This window comes from Akebia trifoliata, chromosome 12 (genome assembly GCF_017979445.1).
Source record: "Akebia trifoliata isolate Shusen 1 chromosome 12, ASM1797944v1, whole genome shotgun sequence".
In the NCBI taxonomy this organism is placed as follows: Eukaryota; Viridiplantae; Streptophyta; class Magnoliopsida; order Ranunculales; family Lardizabalaceae; genus Akebia; species Akebia trifoliata.
Window position 1 is genome coordinate 31,972,845 of NC_141386.1, and position 18,121 is coordinate 31,990,965.

Consider the following 18,121-nt stretch of genomic DNA (forward strand, 5'->3'; position numbering starts at 1 on the left):
TTGTGAAAAAATTGATTAAAATTTGAACCAAATAAATAAGAATCAGAATCAGAACCAAAATCGAAAAACATATGTAACCAGTTTGTTCCTCATGAACCCAAATTGTCCCCCCCATTGACTCCTCTAGGTATATTGCTATGTTATTGTTAAATAATAGCTACCGTGACTCAACAAACGACTAAGACATCATCGTCATCGCTGTGGCTTATCCTACAAGTAAGAAAACAACATTTCAGGCTCACAATCTTTTTCTCCTCAATAAAAATATAAGGATTGAATGCATTATTGGGCATGTCCATGTCAAGACATCTCCCCATTGGATACCTCCATTTTCTGAAGTCATGATTGATGGGAATTTGATAGCAACCTTTACAGATAATCCAAGGAGAATAATTTTCAAGAAAAGATTCCCTCCTCTTTGAATCAAATAAAACAGATTAAAAGATTTCGTACAGGTCCATTTACTTAAATTTAACAAGAACTCTAAATGATACTAAAATAATCTACCCATGTCTTTGGCCATAAATCATCGGTGAGTCTCATTTTTTATCCATCCTGAATCATGACATCCTTAGGAGCAATGGGTGCTGAATTCTTAGTTTCTTCCCTGATCTCTCCATTCATGTCTGGATTTTATCCTAAATGTTCTCAGAGACAAACCCATTTCATTCGATCATCTAAAAAGCACTATGAGCACTGATTAATAAAAGCTACTTTTCTGCCCAATTATAATTCATCAGTGATTCAGATTTTGTAGCAATCTTCGAATCCTCATAAAATCACGCTCTGCAATGGGTCTTCTCTTCTTAGGTTCCTCGGAGCTCTCTCTTCTCATGGCTGGTTTTGTCACTTTATTTCTCTTGGTTGCAGTGTTTGGAGTTGCATTTCTAATCTCCTACATCAAGGAAATGTTGATTCAAAAGTGTAGACCTCCTATTGCTGGTTCAATGTTCAATCTACTCATATACTTCAATACGCTCTTCGATTACCAAACATATCTCGCTCGAAAGTATCGTACTTTTCGTCTGGTCATGATTTCACATAGCGAAGTCTTCACCGTTGATCCTGTTAATGTTGAACACATCCTTAAAACCAACTTCTCCAACTATGGAAAGGTAATAAGAAACATACCAACAGTTTAATTATAATCCTCTTTTCTTTCTTTTTTTGCACGTATAAAAATAAAAATAATAATTATGATCCTCTTTTTCCGTTCTTCAAGAGAAGTATTGGGAGAAATTCGGGCTGTAGTTTCTTTCTCCATTTTATTTTATTTTTTTTGCTTTTGTGACTTGATCTTAGTATTTCACATTCACAGAAATCTTTTTACAGGGGCAGTATAATTATGGCATAATGAAAGATCTCTTTGGTGATGGGATCTTTGCGGTGGATGGAGATAAATGGCGTCACCAACGGAAGCTTGCAAGCCATGAGTTCTCTACGAAAGTTTTGCGAGATTTCAGTAGTATTGTGTTTCTAGCTAATGCCGCTAAATTATTTGCAAAGGTTTCAGAAGCAGCAACCTCAAACAGGATGATGAATTTGCAGGATTTGTTGATGAAATCAACCTTAGATTCAATATTTAAGGTAGGATTTGGAATTGAACTCAATAGTCTATCGGGATCTGATGAGTTTGGAAATAGATTCACCAAGGCCTTTGACGACTCTAATGTCATAGTGTATTGGCGATTTGTGGATCCATTTTGGAAGATTAAAAGGTTTCTAAATATTGGGTATGAAGCCTCTCTCAAGCAAAACATTAAAGTGATGGATGATTTTGTGTTTAAATTGATCCAATGCAAGAGGGAACAAATGAAGATTGAAAAGGGAGAAGAATACAAAGAAGATATATTGTCAAGGTTTCTGATAGAGAGCGAAAGGGATCCCGATAACATGACTGATCGGTACTTGAGAGACATAATTTTGAGTTTCATTATAGCAGGCAAGGACACATCTGCTAACACGCTTACTTGGTTCTTTTACATGCTTTGCAAACATCCGTTCATCCAAGAAAAGGTCACGCAGGAAGTGAGAGAAGCGACGAAAGTGAAGGGTAACATATCCATCGATGAATTCACTGAGAGAATAACAGAAGAGGCCCTTGAGAAGATGCAGTATCTACATGCAGCCTTAACTGAGACTCTCAGACTCTATCCCGCAGTTCCCGTGGTAATGTTTCGTTATCTATTATGTCCGAGGAGTCCTAGAATATGCATCAAAGCATATTGTACTCATCTTGTTACGACCTCAAAAAGAAAAAAAAAAAAAAAGGCTTAACTTTCCGCTGGTAACACCTAGGTGCTTTTAATGTGTTGGTTAGATTATTATCAAATTGTATCAAAACCATCACCATATCTTAGTAAGGGGAGACCTGAGAAGATCACCTATAAACACCTCATTTTGGTGCCTAACACCTTCCGGATCCCATAACCAAACCCCTTACCCATGATCTATGTTGTAGACCGACCCAAATCCATATTCGGAGTCAAATTCATCATTCCTAGACCTAGAACTAGGTGGTGACTCCCAAACCGTACCCGCACATGGGTCAAGGTGCTTTCAATACTACAATGAAAGCCACCACAGAGTCCTAGAGAAAGGACTAATTGGGGGCCTCAAAAGAAGGGTACCAAAGGGAATGATGCTATAGAGTGGACCGTTGCAGTAGGGTTTAAAATGGGACGAATTTTATCCAAAATCCGAGTGATCCTGTCCGAATTTAGCGGGTTTGGTTCCTTCAAGTATATCCGAATTAAAATATGGTTTGGATATGGGTTGATGTCCCTTGACCTGATTCGGATCCAGGTGAATGATATAATATTTTATAAGTTGTATTTTTATATTTTTAAGTTATCTTTCATCAACCAACAATGGTTGGGTGTAGTAGGCAAGGTCTCTCTTCAAAATGAAGAGGTCTTGAGTTCAAGTCACCATTTAGCTGCATTTTAGCAATTTTTATTTGAAATATCCTTTAACTGGTTTGACATTAACCGTCCTGAATCAATTAATTCGTCGGATTGGATTTGAATATGAATTTAATGAAAGTAAAATGGTTCGGATATGGTTTTAGTTATTAGGATCAAATTCAGATCCGGATATGAATCCGGATATGGATATGAACATACTCATATCCAGCCCGAACCCAACCCATTTTAAGCCCTATGTCGCGGACATCTGCTGCAAAGCACGATGGTATGTTACGGCAAGAAAAAGATAAGAGCTTAATTTTATGCACCATAACTCCTACGCGCTTTTGGTGTAAATGCTTAGGTTCTTATCATGTTTCTTAATTTATTTTCCCATAACTTAATTTGATTTTAGGTCATGGCACCAAATTGACGTAAGCATTTTCTGAAGGTTGAATGCAAGTGGACATTGATTACCAATCAAGCCCATTACTGTACTATTTTGAATATTGTTATTTCTTGCAACAAGAATTTAATTATCTACTATGCTTTTATGGCAGGATGGGAAGAGTTCAAACGAAGATGATATTCTCCCTGATGGTTTGAAGATTAATAAAGGAGATGGAATGAATTATATGGCTTATGCCATGGGAAGGATGACATCTATTTGGGGAGAGGATGCAGAGGATTTTCGACCCGAAAGATGGATTGAAAATGGGGTTTTTCGACCCGAAAGTCCTTTCAAGTTCACCACATTTCAGGTATATTTTACAAATAAATACTATAATGAATATATCTTCCATGCAAATTAAAGAAAAAAAAAAGTCACCTTTGATTGGCAGTGAACTAATATGTACCACTTTTTTGGGGGGCAGTTTCAATACTTGGGTCAACATATAGTCTGTAATAAATTTCATTTTGATAATTTGAAAATTTTCAGTGAAGTTAATGGTTGATCGATGTAAATTTTTGATATTAAGTTGGTGGTTTTGTTTGTAGGCTGGTCCTCGGATATGCCTAGGGAAGGAATTTGCTTACAGACAAATGAAGATCATGGCTGCCATTCTCCTTAATTTCTTCAAATTTAAACTTGAGGATCAGAGAAAAGAAGCCAAGTATCGAACCATGTTCACTCTTCATATGGATCAAGGACTTCATCTATTCGCATTTCACAGGTCGAACTGAATTATGTATTGAACATCTAATTGTTTCTCTATTTTCTCATAAATGAATTTACCATAACCTTCTGGTCCTTACTTCCCAAAATCACACGTCACACACACACAACCATAATGAAAAGGAAGATATCCTTCCAAGATTTCTAGTGGTGAGCGAAAAGGATCCAGAGAACATGAATGATATATATCTGAGGGATAATTTCTAATTTCATGATTGACGGAAAATACACCACTGCAAACACCCTCTCATGGTTCTTCTACAAGCTCTGCAAACACCCTCTAATACAAGAAAAGATTGTGCAAGAATTGAGAGATGTAGTCGATTTTAAGGACAAAGAAGCCAACATCGATGATTTTGTGACAAATTTAATGGATACCAAACTCAAAAAGATGCGTTATCTCCACGCAGTACTAACAGAAACTCTGAGAGTATTCCCTGCCTTCCCCATGGTATTTTTTTTTTCCAAGCAATTTTAAGTATTTCTCTGAAATTAATATTCATTTTTAGTGTTAATTAATAGTTAACTCTATGGGGGTGCTTTGGTGTATGGCAGGATGGGAAGTGTGCAGAAATAGATGATATTCTTCCTGACGGTTATATACTTAGGAAAGGTGATTTTTTCTGGGGAGATCTAGGATGCCGAGGAGTTCTGACCAGAACAATGGCTCAACAATGGAGTTGTCCGGCCCGAATAACCATTCAAATTTGTTTCATTTCATGTTTTTAACAACTTTCAGTTGTTATTTAGACGAAAATACTTGCATTAAGACATGAAATGCATTAAGACATGAAATTTAGGTCCTGTGTGGATACACCTCTCCGTGCAAGAGCAAAATCTCAATCTCTCCCCGCAAGAGCAAAAAACCTCTCCGCGGAAGAGCAGGTTTTTTGAGCTTTTCAACAAAGAGCAAAAAATCTCTTCCCGCAAGAGCAAAAACCTATCCAAACGTTTGCTAGCTCCCCGCAGGAGCAGAAGTCGTCAAGAAGCTCTATCCAAACGCATAGTTAGTCTCCTCAACTCCACCACACATGACCTACTTCTCTTAACCCAAAATTATATGATCAGTAGAACGTAATGATTTGATTTGTTGCATTTTAAGAATCTAGTATCATCTGATCAAGATGATTTTAGGCATACAACCCAATGAATGTCTTTCCCCACTCTCTGATATGAACCTAACCAATAAACCAAACTCACCCAGGCATAATAGTGGCTTTAACTCTATATCTCATGAGGTCGTAGTACTATATTCTCTATTTCTCTCTCTCTCTCTCTCATGACCCAAAGAAGGAAGAAGGCTTCTTCCCATCTACTCAATACTGATACATTGAACTATTAATTAAACATTAAAAAAAAAAAAAAAAAAAACCTTGTAGGCTGGCCCTCGGATATGTTTAGGGAAGGACTTCGCTTATCGGCAGATGAAGATAGTTTCTACGGTTCTTCTGCACTTCTTCAGGTTTTAGATTAGGCAATGAGAACCAACAAGTGACATACAGAACCATGTCCACACTTCATGTTGCTGGAGGTCTCCATCTTAATGTAGTTTCCAGGTTGAGTTTGATAAATTCCGATATCTGTTAACTTATAGAGTTTCCAGGGTGATAGATGAAGAACAATTCCTGTTGTTGGTCAATCAATGTCGATTGAAATGATCATGTATATTTTTTTGTCTGTGCACTGTATCTGCTCTGTAAATTGATGATAATATGTGTTAACTTACTCTTATCAAATATGGAAGTTTAATAGGGCAAAATTGTTTCTCTTGCAATTGCTAAATGTTGGGTAATTATCGAAATCCTGGTCTTCTTTGTATGCCATGTGGCACATTCTTGGGGTCCAATGACCCATGAATGTTTGGGATTTACTCACAAATGTTTGGCCCTAAAGGGGCTTTATTTGTAATTTTTATGCCAGTTTTGTGCACCGATATGGCACATTATTAGGGATTAGTCTAGTGTTCAATTCTAGAAATATAATCAATCTTGAAAGAATGGTTGCCAAATGGGATTTTATGGGTTTAGTTACGCTGTATTTATACTTGTGGGATCATATGAATCTCGTGGCGTTTCATGATCCGCCATATAGGGAATTGTTCGTTCTTCATAGTATACTATGTTGACCAACCTTACTAAAAATTGGTCCATTCTGATATTCCTAATCTCGTGAAATGTTGATAACAAATTGTAACATTTCTACTTTTTTATTCAAACGATAGTTTAACTTTCCATATTTTGAAATGAACTGGTTGTTGATAGAAATCATCATCTGATAAAGGTTCATTATGGTCTAGATTGTCAAATACAATCTTCATGTCGATCCCACAACTGGGAATATAGATTATTAGAATCTGAACTCGATTATGGGTCCACCTTTTACAGTATGAGAATCAAATAAATAAGAATCCGTGACCAATTTGTTCCTCATGAACCCAAATGGACCCATTGAATCCTCTAGGTGTAATGCTAAGTTATTGTTAAGCGTTAACTATTGTGACTCAACAAACAACTTAGACATCATCACAATTGTCATTGTCGTCTCTGTTTAGAATGCCTTCTCCCACAAATTAAACCAAAAAACAAAACAAAAAAACAAACATTTCAGGCTCCCAATCCTTTTCTCCTCAAGAAAAACCAAAGGATTAAAGGCTTTATTGGGCATGTCCATGTCAAGACAGCTTCCCTTTGGATACCAACATTTGCTGAAGTTATGATCAATGGGAATTTGAAAGCAACCTTTACAGATAATCCCAACGAGAATTTTTTTAAAGCAAAGATCCCATCCTTCCTCTTTAAATCAAATACAACAGATTACAATATTTCATAGAGGTCCATTTACTTAAATCTAATGACAACTCTACATGTACTAAATAAGATAACTTACCCATCTTTTCGGTGAGGCTCATTTCATTTCAATCCTTAGGAGCAATGGGTGCTGAATTCTTAGCTTCTTCCCCAGTCTCTCTATTCGTATCTGGCTTCAATCCTAGATGTTCTTAGAAACAGCCCATTTTATTTTATTATCTAAGAAGCATTACAAGCACTCATTAATATAAGCTACTTTTTCTGCTTGATTATAATTCATCGGTGATTCAAATTTTGTAGCAATCTTCAAATCTTGATAAAATCACTCTCTACAATGGATCTTCTCTTCTTAGTTTCCTCAGCACTCTCTCTCCTCATGGCGGGTTTTGTCACTTTATTTCTCTTGGTTGCAGTGTTTGGAATTGCATTTCTTATCTCCTACATCAAGGAAATGGTGACTCGAAAGCATAGACCTCCAATTGCTGGTTCAATTTTCAATCAACTCATATACTTCAATACGCTCTTTGATTACCAAACATATCTTGCTCGGAAGTATCGTACTTATCGTCTAATCATGATTTCACATAGTGAAGTATACACTGTGGATCCTGTTAATGTTGAACACATCCTTAAAACCAACTTCTACAATTATGGGAAGGTAATAAGAAACATACCAACACTTTAATTATGATCCTTTTTATTGGTTTCTTCAAGAGAAGTATTGGAAGAAATTTGGGCTGTAGTTTCTTTCTTCGTTTTATTTCGTTTTTATTGCTGTGATTTGATCTTATTGTTTCACATTCACAGAAATCTTTTTGCAGGGGCAGTATAATTATGGCATAATGAAAGATCTCTTTGGTGATGGGATCTTCGCAGTGGACGGAGATAAATGGCGCCACCAACGAAAGCTTGCAAGTCATGAATTCTCTACAAAAGTCTTGCGAGATTTCAGTAGTACTGTTTTTCGAGCTAATGCCGCTAAATTATTTGCTAAGGTTTCAGAAGCAGCAACCTCAAACAGGACGATGGATTTGCAGGTTTTTTATTTTGACAATAAAAGAAAGTTCTCATGGGTTATGTTATATGTGTCTTCTCTACTTTTTTTAAACTTTTTTTTAATCCCCATTTGCAGGATTTGTTAATGAAATCAACTTTAGATTCCATATTTAAGGTAGGATTTGGAATTGAACTCAATAGTCTATCGGGATCTGATGAGTTTGGAAATAGATTCACTAAGGCCTTTGATGACTCGAATGTCATAGTGTATTGGCGATTTGTTGATCCATTTTGGAAGATTAAAAGGATTCTAAATATTGGGTATGAAGCCTCTCTCAAGAAAAACATTAAAGTGATGGATGATTTTGTGTTTGAATTGATCCAATTGAAGAGGGAACAAATGAAGATTGTAAAGGGAGAAGAATACAAAGAAGATATATTGTCAAGGTTTCTGATAGAGAGCGAAAGGGATCCTGAGAACATGACTGATCGGTACTTGAGAGACATAATTTTGAGTTTCATTATAGCAGGCAAGGACACGTCTGCTAACACGCTTACTTGGTTCTTTTACATGCTTTGCAAACATCCATTCATCCAAGAAAAGGTCACGCAGGATGTGAGAGAAGCGACGAAAGTGAAGGGTAACGTATCCATTGATGAATTCACTGAGAGCATAACCGAAGAAGCCCTTGAGAAGATGCAGTATCTCCATGCAGCCTTAACTGAGACTCTCAGACTCTATCCTGCAGTTCCTGTGGTAATGTTCCGTTATCTATTATGTCCGAGGAGTCCTAGAATATGCATCAAAGCATATTGCACTCATCTTCTTACGACCTCAAAGAGATAAGGGCTTAACTTTCCACACCGTTAATGCTTTGGTGCTTTTAATGTGTTGGTTAGGTTATTATCAAATTGTATCAAAACCATCACCATATCCTAGTAAGGGGAAACCTGAGAAGGGCACCTGTAGACACCCCATTTTGGTGCCTAATACCTTCGGGATCCTGTTACCAGACCCCTTACCCATGATCTATTTGTAGACCGACTGAAATCCATATTTAGAGTCAAATTCATGGTTCCTAGACCTAGAACTTGGTGGCGACTCCTAAACCGTACCCGCATGTGGGTTGAGGCGCTTTCAGTACCAGCGTGGAAGCCACCACATAGTCCTAGAGAAAGGACTAATTGGGGTCCTAAAAAAAAGGTACTAAAAGGAATGCTACATGTGGACCATCGGAGGCATCAGCTGCAAAGCATGATGGTATGTTATGGCACGGAAAAGATAAGAGCTTAATTTCCTGCACAACATCGCCTAGGTGTTTTTGGTGTAAATGATTAGGTTCTTATCACATCTCTTATTTTACTTTACCATAACATAATTTGATTTTAGGTCATGGCACTAAATCGACGTAAGCATATTCTGAAGTATTTTAAATGCAAGCGAACATCTGTAGTATTTTGAATATGCTTTCATGGCAGGATGGGAAGAGTTCAAACGAAGACGATATTCTCCCTGATGGTTTGAAGATTAATAAAGGAGATGGAATGAATTATATGGCTTATGCCATGGGAAGGATGACATCTATTTGGGGAGAGGATGCAGAGGATTTTCGCCCCGAAAGATGGATTGAAAATGGAGTTTTTCGACCTGAAAGTCCTTTTAAGTTCACCACATTTCAGGTATATTTTACTAATAAATACTATAATGAACATATCTTCCATGCAAATTAAAGAAAAAAAAAAGTCACCTTGATTGGCAGTGAACTAATATGTACCACTTTTTGTGTGTGTGTGTGTGTGTGTGTTGGGGGGAGGGGGGCAGTTTCAATACTTGGGTCAACATATTGTCTAATAACTTTCATTTTGATAATTTGAAAACTTTCAGTGATGTAAATTTTCGATATTATGTTGGTGGTTTATTTTGTAGGCTGGTCCTCGGATATGCTTAGGGAAGGAATTTGCTTACAGACAAATGAAGATCATGGCTGCCATTCTCCTTAATTTCTTCAAATTTAAACTTGAGGATCAGAGGAAAGAACCTAAGTATCGAACCATGTTCACTCTTCATATGGATCAAGGGCTTCATCTATTTGCATTTCACAGGTTGAACTGAATTATGTATCGAACATCTGGTTGTTTCTTTATGTTCTCATAAATGAACTTACCATTACCTTACCTTCCCACACACACATACACGTAACCACAGTTTGCATATTGAGTATCGCTATACTACTAGCGGATATGAATACCCTTGTCAAGGAATGATTAGAAAAGAGGGATTTACTAAATGAACTATTTTGCTAACCCCTAAAAGTCAAGGACTATTTTGTTATAAATTGTCGAAATAAATATAAAAAAATAGATCTAAAAGTTGAAAATGATAAGTATATCATTTCCATTCATCATTTACAATAATTGAAAAAATCGAAAATGATTGGAATCACCAGTGGAAAACCTAAGTACACGAGGAAGATAAAAAAAATAGGGAGTTTTAGTATTTCAAAAATATTATTACCTGAGATGAGATTGAGGGACCATTAAGAAAAGAAAGTCTTATTAATTAGACTATTTAGCTAACCCTTAAAAGTCAAGGACCAATAAGAAAGAAAATCTTCTGTCAGGAACGTTAAGTAATTTTGTCAAGAAAATATATAAACTATAGTGTGTATTTCATTGGAGAATTTCTATTGCCACGCCAACTTTTGTGATATGTACTAATTCGTTGGTGATTTACATATGAATTGAGGCGTTAGCAAAAGTTCCTGACACATCAGAATCTCTCATTTTATTATATATATATAGTTGGATCGAACTAACCTAGACCCAATTCAATTGTTATTGGGATTGCTCTCGATCCAATTGAAAACCCTATTAAAAAATTAGTTTTGGGATCCAATCTGATTCTTATCGAACCGATTAGGTGGTACAGTTGGTTTTTCTTAGGGAAAATTACTTGAAGGATCCTTACGGAGGGATTTCTTTCTAATTAGTCCCTGACTTTTGGGGGTTAACTAAATAGTCCATTTAGTAAAACCAACTTTTCTAAATTCTCATTCCCTCCGTTGATCAATAGTGAAGTATCAAAAATACCCTTTTTCTATATTCTTTTGGTCTTTATTTGCACTCTTTTTCTACCAAGATTACAGGGGAAACACTCCATTCCTACAAGTTTCCCATTTTCTAAGATTTTTCTTCATCGTTGAGTGGAATATGTGTGGCAGTAAGTAATTTTTTCATGTTTTACCTTTTTTTTTTTTTAATTTTATATTATTAAGATCTAAACAATCTAATTAGGACTTACCATTTTTATAGTGTTTTATAAAGGTATTATGGTACATATTTGCCATTAGAAGCAAAGAAACGAATTTCAGGTCGTGTTTGAGCAAAAAGGCAAAATTGCAATTGCAGTGTCGACAATTTTTTTTTTTTTTAATAATCATCGAACCTCAAATTTTTTTTGTAAAACAATATTATTACTAGATTCCAGACAAAATGAACCATCATTGATGGATTTTCATAAAAAAACCGTTGCAAAAAATGGAAGAAAATCTTAAATTCTACATAACTTGTTACAATACTTTAAAACAAAAAAAAAAAAAAAAACCCTAGAAAATTGGATTTTGCTTCCTTCTAATGCGTTTTATGTCAGAATAAAAGCTCAAAATCACCCTGGATTGCCAGGTTTTGATCATTTTTTCATGAAAACCAGTGAGATCGAATGGTTAGGGTAGTTAAGGTATTTCGAACGAAAAATATGGGGGAAATGAAGTTGGGGGACTGATTAGAAAAGTTAGGGAATCTGAGACTCTTAGACTCCATCCGTGGTAATCAAAATACAGATATAAAGTCTTTATCCATATTTGTGCTTGTTTTGATCAAGTGTTTACTCCTTTGGATCAAACATGTGGGGGTGGTGTTTCAGGACTCAAAATTTTGTTTTTCGGATGATACCTTCCCCAATGGATTCAGGTTGAGGAAAGGAGATGTTGTGTTACCTACCTTATGTCATGGGCCGAATGAAATCCATATGGGGCGATGACACAGAGGATTTAAAGCCAGAAAGATGGTTCAATGAAGAAGGGCTCTTTTAAATTTACAGCTTTCCAGGTGAGCATAATATCATGGTTTAAAAAAAAAAAAATTAAAAATAAATAAAGCTGATTCATAGAAAGATATATACAAAATAAATATTTATACCACTCAAGTTGCTTTTAAACTTTATATCAACGTTAATTTCAATTTTTGGAAAAGAGACTAATAAATAATTTTCTGGCCTGCAGTCAGGGCCCCGTATTTGTTTGGGAAAAGAATTTGCTTACAGGCAGATGAAGATCGTTTCTCCCGTCCTGTTAAGCTGTTTCGTGTTCAAGCTGGGAGACAAAAAGATGGCCGTCAACTACAGAACCATGATCAGTCTTCACATTGATAGGGGGCTCTGCCTTCGGGCCTTCCACATAAGAGGGCATGAAGGTCCAGTAGATACTTAAAGATCTGCTTCTGTAGTGTCAGTTGTAATCTCGAGTATTAGTTTGAGGGTTCAGCAATTCGATGATTGGTGATCTCAAACACTGGATGGTTGGATCTCTTCCTAATATGTCTGGGAGTATCCATAACACTAAGGGAGTAGAAGTTACTAATAATACGAAAAAGTTAATATGGACAAGTACAAATAAGATACACAAAAGGGAAAAGAATTCTCCAGAGTAGATGGGGTCTCTCATTACATTCTCATTCCAGTATAAGTTTCATAATTAGTATCGAATTAATGGGTTTATTTTTCTTTCGATAATTAATTTTAAATTATTACATTTAAGTATCAGAAATGAACAACTTTATGAAAGTATTTCCCCCTACATAACATCTCCATCCACACCATTTTAAGCAAGAGGTGTTTACATTACTCAGAGTACGAGAAAAGATGATCTTACCAACCCCAATGGAACAAAAACAAAACTTCTATATGCTCGTGATCTGATACCACATGCCATAATTTGGGTCCACTAACTTCATGAATTTTTGCCCCACTCCTTGGTGAACTCAGACCTAAACCATCTAGATCCACAATTCCTATTGATTGGACTTGACTTTTTTCATCATGGGTGATGGGTTTGTACCCGATGCTCTTCATCCATGAGCTTTGTTGGCCTATTTGTCTTATATGCAAAAGCCAAAATCACCAATCTGGTTGACTTTCATCATGTAGGTTCACCGATGAGAGGGCCTAGTATTCATGGGGCCCAAAACAGTGAGGCTGGACATAATGTGGATTGAAAGTAATATAAATTTTAAAGACACTTAAACAGAAGATATACTTTACTTTTCCGGAAAAAAAAAAGACAAGATATACTTTAAATAAAATTGAAGGGCAAAAGAGGTTTTATGTCACCAACCCTAAATAGTTGGATACAACATCTGGTTAATCTTGATAGACAATCTGTCTTCTAAGATGGAAAAAAAAAAACACTTGATTATGTTGCAATGATTAAAAGTTTAACCCGAAGAAGAGTTTAGTCATGCAATGTGCAATGGCTGTTCTAGCTGCTTGCATCAAAAGGTAGAAGATAATGATTGAAAAATAAAAAGTGCCAGAGAACTCTGGTGGAATACCGATAAGATATGGCGGTGGAACATAAAAAAGAGAAACCTAACTGATCCAGGGAAAAATTTGGTAGATGAAGAAAACATAAAATTTAGACGCCAAAGCCACAAGAAGGGATGCAAAAGTTATTGGGGAATCTAAAGGAAAAAAGTCACTCAAACAAGAACCTTGATAGTTGAGTGATGAGATTCAATAACGATGTAGAAGTACAAAAAGACAACATGGAAACCATCTATTTTAAGCCATGAAAGATCCAAGTTTAATTTAAAAAGACATTTGGAATGTCACATCTATTTCTATCATAATATCTAGGTAACCACTCTCAAGAAAAGTTGTGTTGAGCAGGACATAGTATTCCTCACATAAGGGCAGAGGATTAATCATCTCTCATATGCATATATAGAAGATGAAAATTAAATTATTTCTCATAGACAAAAAAGAGAACTAAAATTCAGCTCTTACAACTAATAACTATTACAATTATGCAGTCGAAAAGACAAAGCAAAAAAAAAAAAAAAAAAGAAACAGAAGCATCTAGATTGATAATATACTCACACCAATCAAAAAGATGGGTCTGAGGTTATGGGAGGAGGAAGGCGGATTCCAGGTCTTGACACCCATCCTTTGCGATTCCTATAGGCTTGAACAGCTTGCAAACGGAGTCTCTCATGCGAAGCATCTTGACCATTCTTCAATGCCTTTACAAGACCATAAAATTCATTTTTATCACATAATCCAGCATCTAGATTTAATAACAGATACAGTGAGTCGTTTATGAGTTTGGTGGCATGGGAAACTTAGAGATGTACCTTGGGAACGGCTAACAATTTTGGCGGTGCTTTGACGACGTCTCCGAATTTGATTTCCTCATGCCCGGGGAAATCTAGACTCTCCTCCGTCTTGGATTTCTTGTGTTTATTTTTCTTTGCTTCCAAGTACCTACATGAATTTCCAACTCTAATTATTCGGATGACGAAATAAGCAAAAACGGAATGGAAGGGAAATGTGTGCTTTGAATTTAAAGAAAAAGCTAAAAATGTTGAACATGACTCAATTTATTTTCGCTGCTAAAAAATATGTATCCGTGTCATGTACAGGCTGCCTACATCTCCAAGTTTAATTAAAGCAATTATGTAATAAGTATGCCTGCTAATCAAATTCTTTTCTTCGTAACAGTTGAATTTTTCAATTCTGTTTGTATTTAACGCAATTAGCAACAAGTGTCTTTCTATTTCTGAAATTGATGACAGCAGAGAATGTATATATATAATACACAGACCAACGAGCAATACACAGACCAATGAGCAACCACCAAAGCATAAAAGAAAAAATACATAAACCAAAAGCCCTACAAAAGACTACCTTATGCAATTTAGGAATCCCATCTAAAAACAAAATCGTCGAAAGTGCCTTGAAAATCCTCTTGAATCCCGAACCAAAAGAACAAGAACACAACATGTTTATAAACCACCTTCTGAAGCCATTAGAAGTTGGGAGCCCATTGGGAGTATCTGGCCCCTTCCCTGATTTCTTATCACTAGATAATGTTGATCTACCAACTTAAAATAACAATGCCCCTGCAACTGAGGGTTAAGAAATCTTACATATCACCAACATTTTAGCCACAAAAGCATGATACAGTTGATCCATTTTGTTTGGAAAAATAATATTTGTGCCTTCTGCTCCCTGACACTTCTCTTTCATTTCAAGTTCTTACGTCCTACCATCACTAGAAAGAATTATTAGTGCTTATAAAAGTTTTTAAATGGGCGAGGAGTGACTCGACATCTTAGCTTCAATTTTCCAATGATAGAATGTCTTCCAATCATTTTTTGCAGGCAGCAGTAAACATGAGCAGTAGAAGAAATGATTAACCTCAGAAGCAACATGTAAACATATTATATATGAACATTTTCAAAAAAATATCTCCTTTTGTTTTTTCTCTACTCATCCAAAAGCAGGTTTTGGTCCAACAAAGCAAAAAATACCAAGATCATTACCCAAAATATCAAAGATATAATAATAAATAAATAAATATTTCGACAATATTATGTGCTATTTCTTTCTAAGTACGATGTATTTTTTCAACAAAAGAAAACAAAGAATAATACAGGATAGAACATTAGAACCTATCTTAGATATTGAAGTGACCAACTTTGGAGGATTCAAAAGAAAACTAATACTTGGGAGGGAAAAAAGGAAATGAAACAAAAAATGTCATTGAACTACTCACTTTTTCTTGCGTTCCCGTCTTTTTAAACCAGTTGAACCCAAATCCTGAGTTGTTGTCTCAAACCGAAGATCGTTAACTTGCTTCCTCTTTCGCTTTGCTTTCCTTTTATCATGCGTGTCCTTGTGAGCAATTTCATCATTTCCATCTTTATGTTTAGTTGTTATCAATTTTTCATCATAACTTCTCTCTTTGACTTTAGTGGTTTTAGGGCCATGGTCCTTCTTTGGACTCATTTTCTGCAAATAAATTAAATGCAAGTATAAAATATTCAACAAACAACATGCTTACAGAAAAACAATGTGTTTTGAGTTGAAATAGAAAACCATACACTAAAATGCTCAACTTTATGAAATGGAACCCCCAGAGGTACAACCAATAAGAAAATGAACATGAACTAAGAGTCAACTTTAATCAAGTACCTATATCGAAAGTATTATCTAAGAATGTTACACAATACAACCTCTCAGGAGCTATACTTATACACCTCTAGTCCAAAAAATAATGGCAACTTACATTTTTTGTTTTGTTGTATGAAACAAAATTTGAAAGAGTATATGGGAAAATTGTTCAAAAGAACAAGGGTGCACATACGTGAATTGAGTAGGTATTTTGGTTGTGGATTTGGTGGGTTGCATGTTGGTTTTTTGAATACAAATCTGGTAGAAAAGTTTGACGTTAATGCAGGCATGATCTCTGTTCCCATTGTGTGCAAATATATTGATGGTTCACTTCTTATTGGTGCTTTCCAAAGGTGTATGATCCCAATGAAACAAGCGAGAGGCCTTTCTTCTGTAATGAATTCGTTTTGACTAGAACTCATTAACTAACTTCCATAGCTATTGCTTGGGATGAAGATCATGCTCAAAATGCTCACCACGTGGTTCAAAGTCCCAAAATTCAAGAAGAGGATCAAAGATGCAAAAAAATTCTCTGTTACATTTAGGTAATGTACACTTTTGACATGAGGTTGAAGGCCTTGAAAGGAATTTTGTGTACAAAGTAATTAAAAAAAATTAACAATCTTGATGTAGATAAATTTCAGGGCTTTCTTCAATGTCAGTGTTGTCAAATGCAGTCGCATTTGTGAATATGTAATCGCATATGCTATTTCAAATATAAAAATCGCACATGCTACCATCTCAGATCCAAAAATATGTTGTCTGACAAATACACAAAGGCATAATTTCCAATGGTCATTTTTTTTTGTGCAGCATATGCCACCACATATACGTCGAACAGCACGTGTTGGTCGCATATGCTATTTAACAACATTGTTCAACGGTTTCACGATGACTTTCTACAATGATTTTTGAGAAAAAAAATTAAAGACAACATCGTGATTTTTTTATATTAAATTGATATAATGGGTCTAATACAAAGCTCGTCACTCATGGTTCGTAGTGTAAAAAAATCGTGTCCATTGTTTCCTCTATTATAGAAGTAGTGATCATGCGGTGATTGGGACATAACAAGATGCCTTTTTTCAAGGGAGGGAAACATTGGGCAAGCATTGATAGCCAGTTATATCGATTCTAAAGCCAAATAGAGTTAAAAAGAAAAAAAGAGGTGTTGTACAAGATAATTGATTTGGAGAAGTATACAGTGATGTGTGCGTGATTGCCACTAAAATTAGCCTATTTCCATGACTTACTGAAATCAAACAATAGAGGAATCATTTAATAGAATAAGTTATAGATTTTAAATGCAATTCTTCATATTATAATAATTAATTAATCTATATTAACCACTGAGTTCTCTATAGTCTATAATGAAACTCATTTCATATTTCAAATTGATGGAAGAAGAATCAAACATAAATTCCCTTACCTTTTCGTCTCCTTTTTTCCTCTTATGCTCTGTATCTGTCGATCCCTTCAAAGATCCAGAAACACCTGAAAAACACAAAACATAATTGGGTTTAAGAGCGAGCGAGAGAGAGAGAGAGAGAGAGAGAGAGAGAGAGAGAGAGAGAGAGGTACCTTTGGTGGCTGAAGTAGGGTTGGTGAAGTCCATGAGCTTGCGAAGCTTGGAGGGAAGAGCGTCAATTTCGCTAGATTTGGGGGGAGGAGGAAGACGAGTGTATCCTCCATGAGCTGCTCTGAAGTTCTTCTCTCTCCGCCGCTGCCCTTTCCCTCCCATCTCTCTTTCTTCTCGTTCTCTCCCGCTCTCGTTGGCCCTAGTAAGTTACCAGAAGATGGATCGGATCCAATTTCCTCAAGATGGATCGGGTCTAGGACTCTCCTATAGATAGACCTAGACCCATGGTGTAGAGCTGTCAATGGATCAAGTTGGGGGATCGGATAGGGGTTGATCTGTACCAATGCAGGACTGATCCGATAAGTATCAAGTATTGGATCAAGCTCTTGACGAATCGGGTTTTTATTAGATCTCAATATTAAGATT

General features: G+C 35.9%; 3 protein-coding genes across 6 annotated transcripts; 2 read left to right on the forward strand and 1 right to left on the reverse strand.

The window, feature by feature from the left end:
* Window positions 1–209: 209 nt before the first annotated feature.
* LOC147389571 (cytochrome P450 704C1-like) lies at window positions 210–4,172 on the forward strand. The gene is made up of 4 exons (XM_086418738.1): window positions 210–1,115; window positions 1,333–2,169; window positions 3,467–3,667; window positions 3,906–4,172. The coding sequence occupies exons 1-4, from the start codon at window positions 792–794 to the stop codon at window positions 4,089–4,091; spliced, it is 1,548 nt and encodes a 515-aa protein (XP_086274864.1). The 5' UTR covers window positions 210–791; the 3' UTR covers window positions 4,092–4,172.
* Window positions 3,946–10,061, forward strand: LOC147389572 (cytochrome P450 704C1-like). Of its 3 annotated transcripts, XM_086418741.1 has the most exons (7): window positions 4,324–4,534; window positions 4,639–5,089; window positions 7,304–7,548; window positions 7,712–7,927; window positions 8,023–8,643; window positions 9,366–9,566; window positions 9,814–10,061. In XM_086418741.1, coding segments are annotated over exons 2-7 (1,470 nt in total). In that variant the 5' UTR covers window positions 4,324–4,534; window positions 4,639–5,088; the 3' UTR covers window positions 10,000–10,061. The 3 variants fall into 3 exon arrangements, with proteins under 3 accessions (XP_086274868.1, XP_086274867.1, XP_086274866.1); XM_086418742.1 differs by lacking the exons at window positions 4,324–4,534; window positions 4,639–5,089 and adding an exon at window positions 3,946–4,081; XM_086418740.1 differs by having other exon boundaries at window positions 4,639–7,548.
* A 2,252-nt stretch (window positions 10,062–12,313) lies between these two features.
* On the reverse strand, window positions 12,314–17,882 carry LOC147389573 (coiled-coil protein). 2 transcript variants are annotated; one of them, XM_086418744.1, is made up of 6 exons: window positions 17,698–17,882; window positions 17,546–17,610; window positions 15,719–15,954; window positions 14,295–14,424; window positions 14,041–14,183; window positions 12,314–12,501 (listed from the first exon to the last, which is right to left on the reverse strand). In XM_086418744.1, exons 1-5 carry the CDS (start codon window positions 17,855–17,857, stop codon window positions 14,046–14,048), a joined length of 729 nt encoding a protein of 242 aa, XP_086274870.1. In that variant the 5' UTR covers window positions 17,858–17,882; the 3' UTR covers window positions 12,314–12,501; window positions 14,041–14,045. The 2 variants fall into 2 exon arrangements, with proteins under 2 accessions (XP_086274870.1, XP_086274869.1); XM_086418743.1 differs by lacking the exon at window positions 12,314–12,501 and adding an exon at window positions 12,649–13,107.
* Window positions 17,883–18,121: the final 239 nt, after the last annotated feature.

Coding starts and splice junctions, on each gene's coding strand:
- LOC147389571 (XM_086418738.1), top strand. CDS start 792: ATGGGTCTTCTCTTCTTAGGTTCCTCGGAGCTCTCTCTTCTCATGGCT. Junction 2,170..3,466: donor TCTATCCCGCAGTTCCCGTG/GTAATGTTTCGT, acceptor CTTTTATGGCAG/GATGGGAAGAGTTCAAACGA. Junction 3,668..3,905: donor TCAAGTTCACCACATTTCAG/GTATATTTTACA, acceptor TTTTGTTTGTAG/GCTGGTCCTCGGATATGCCT.
- LOC147389572 (XM_086418740.1), top strand. CDS start 7,225: ATGGATCTTCTCTTCTTAGTTTCCTCAGCACTCTCTCTCCTCATGGCG. Junction 7,928..8,022: donor ACAGGACGATGGATTTGCAG/GTTTTTTATTTT, acceptor CCCCATTTGCAG/GATTTGTTAATGAAATCAAC. Junction 8,644..9,365: donor TCTATCCTGCAGTTCCTGTG/GTAATGTTCCGT, acceptor CTTTCATGGCAG/GATGGGAAGAGTTCAAACGA.
- LOC147389573 (XM_086418744.1), bottom strand. CDS start 17,857: ATGGGAGGGAAAGGGCAGCGGCGGAGAGAGAAGAACTTCAGAGCAGCT. Junction 15,955..17,545: donor GGAAAAAAGGAGACGAAAAG/GTAAGGGAATTT, acceptor ATTTATTTGCAG/AAAATGAGTCCAAAGAAGGA. Junction 14,184..14,294: donor AATTGTTAGCCGTTCCCAAG/GTACATCTCTAA, acceptor GGTCTTGTAAAG/GCATTGAAGAATGGTCAAGA.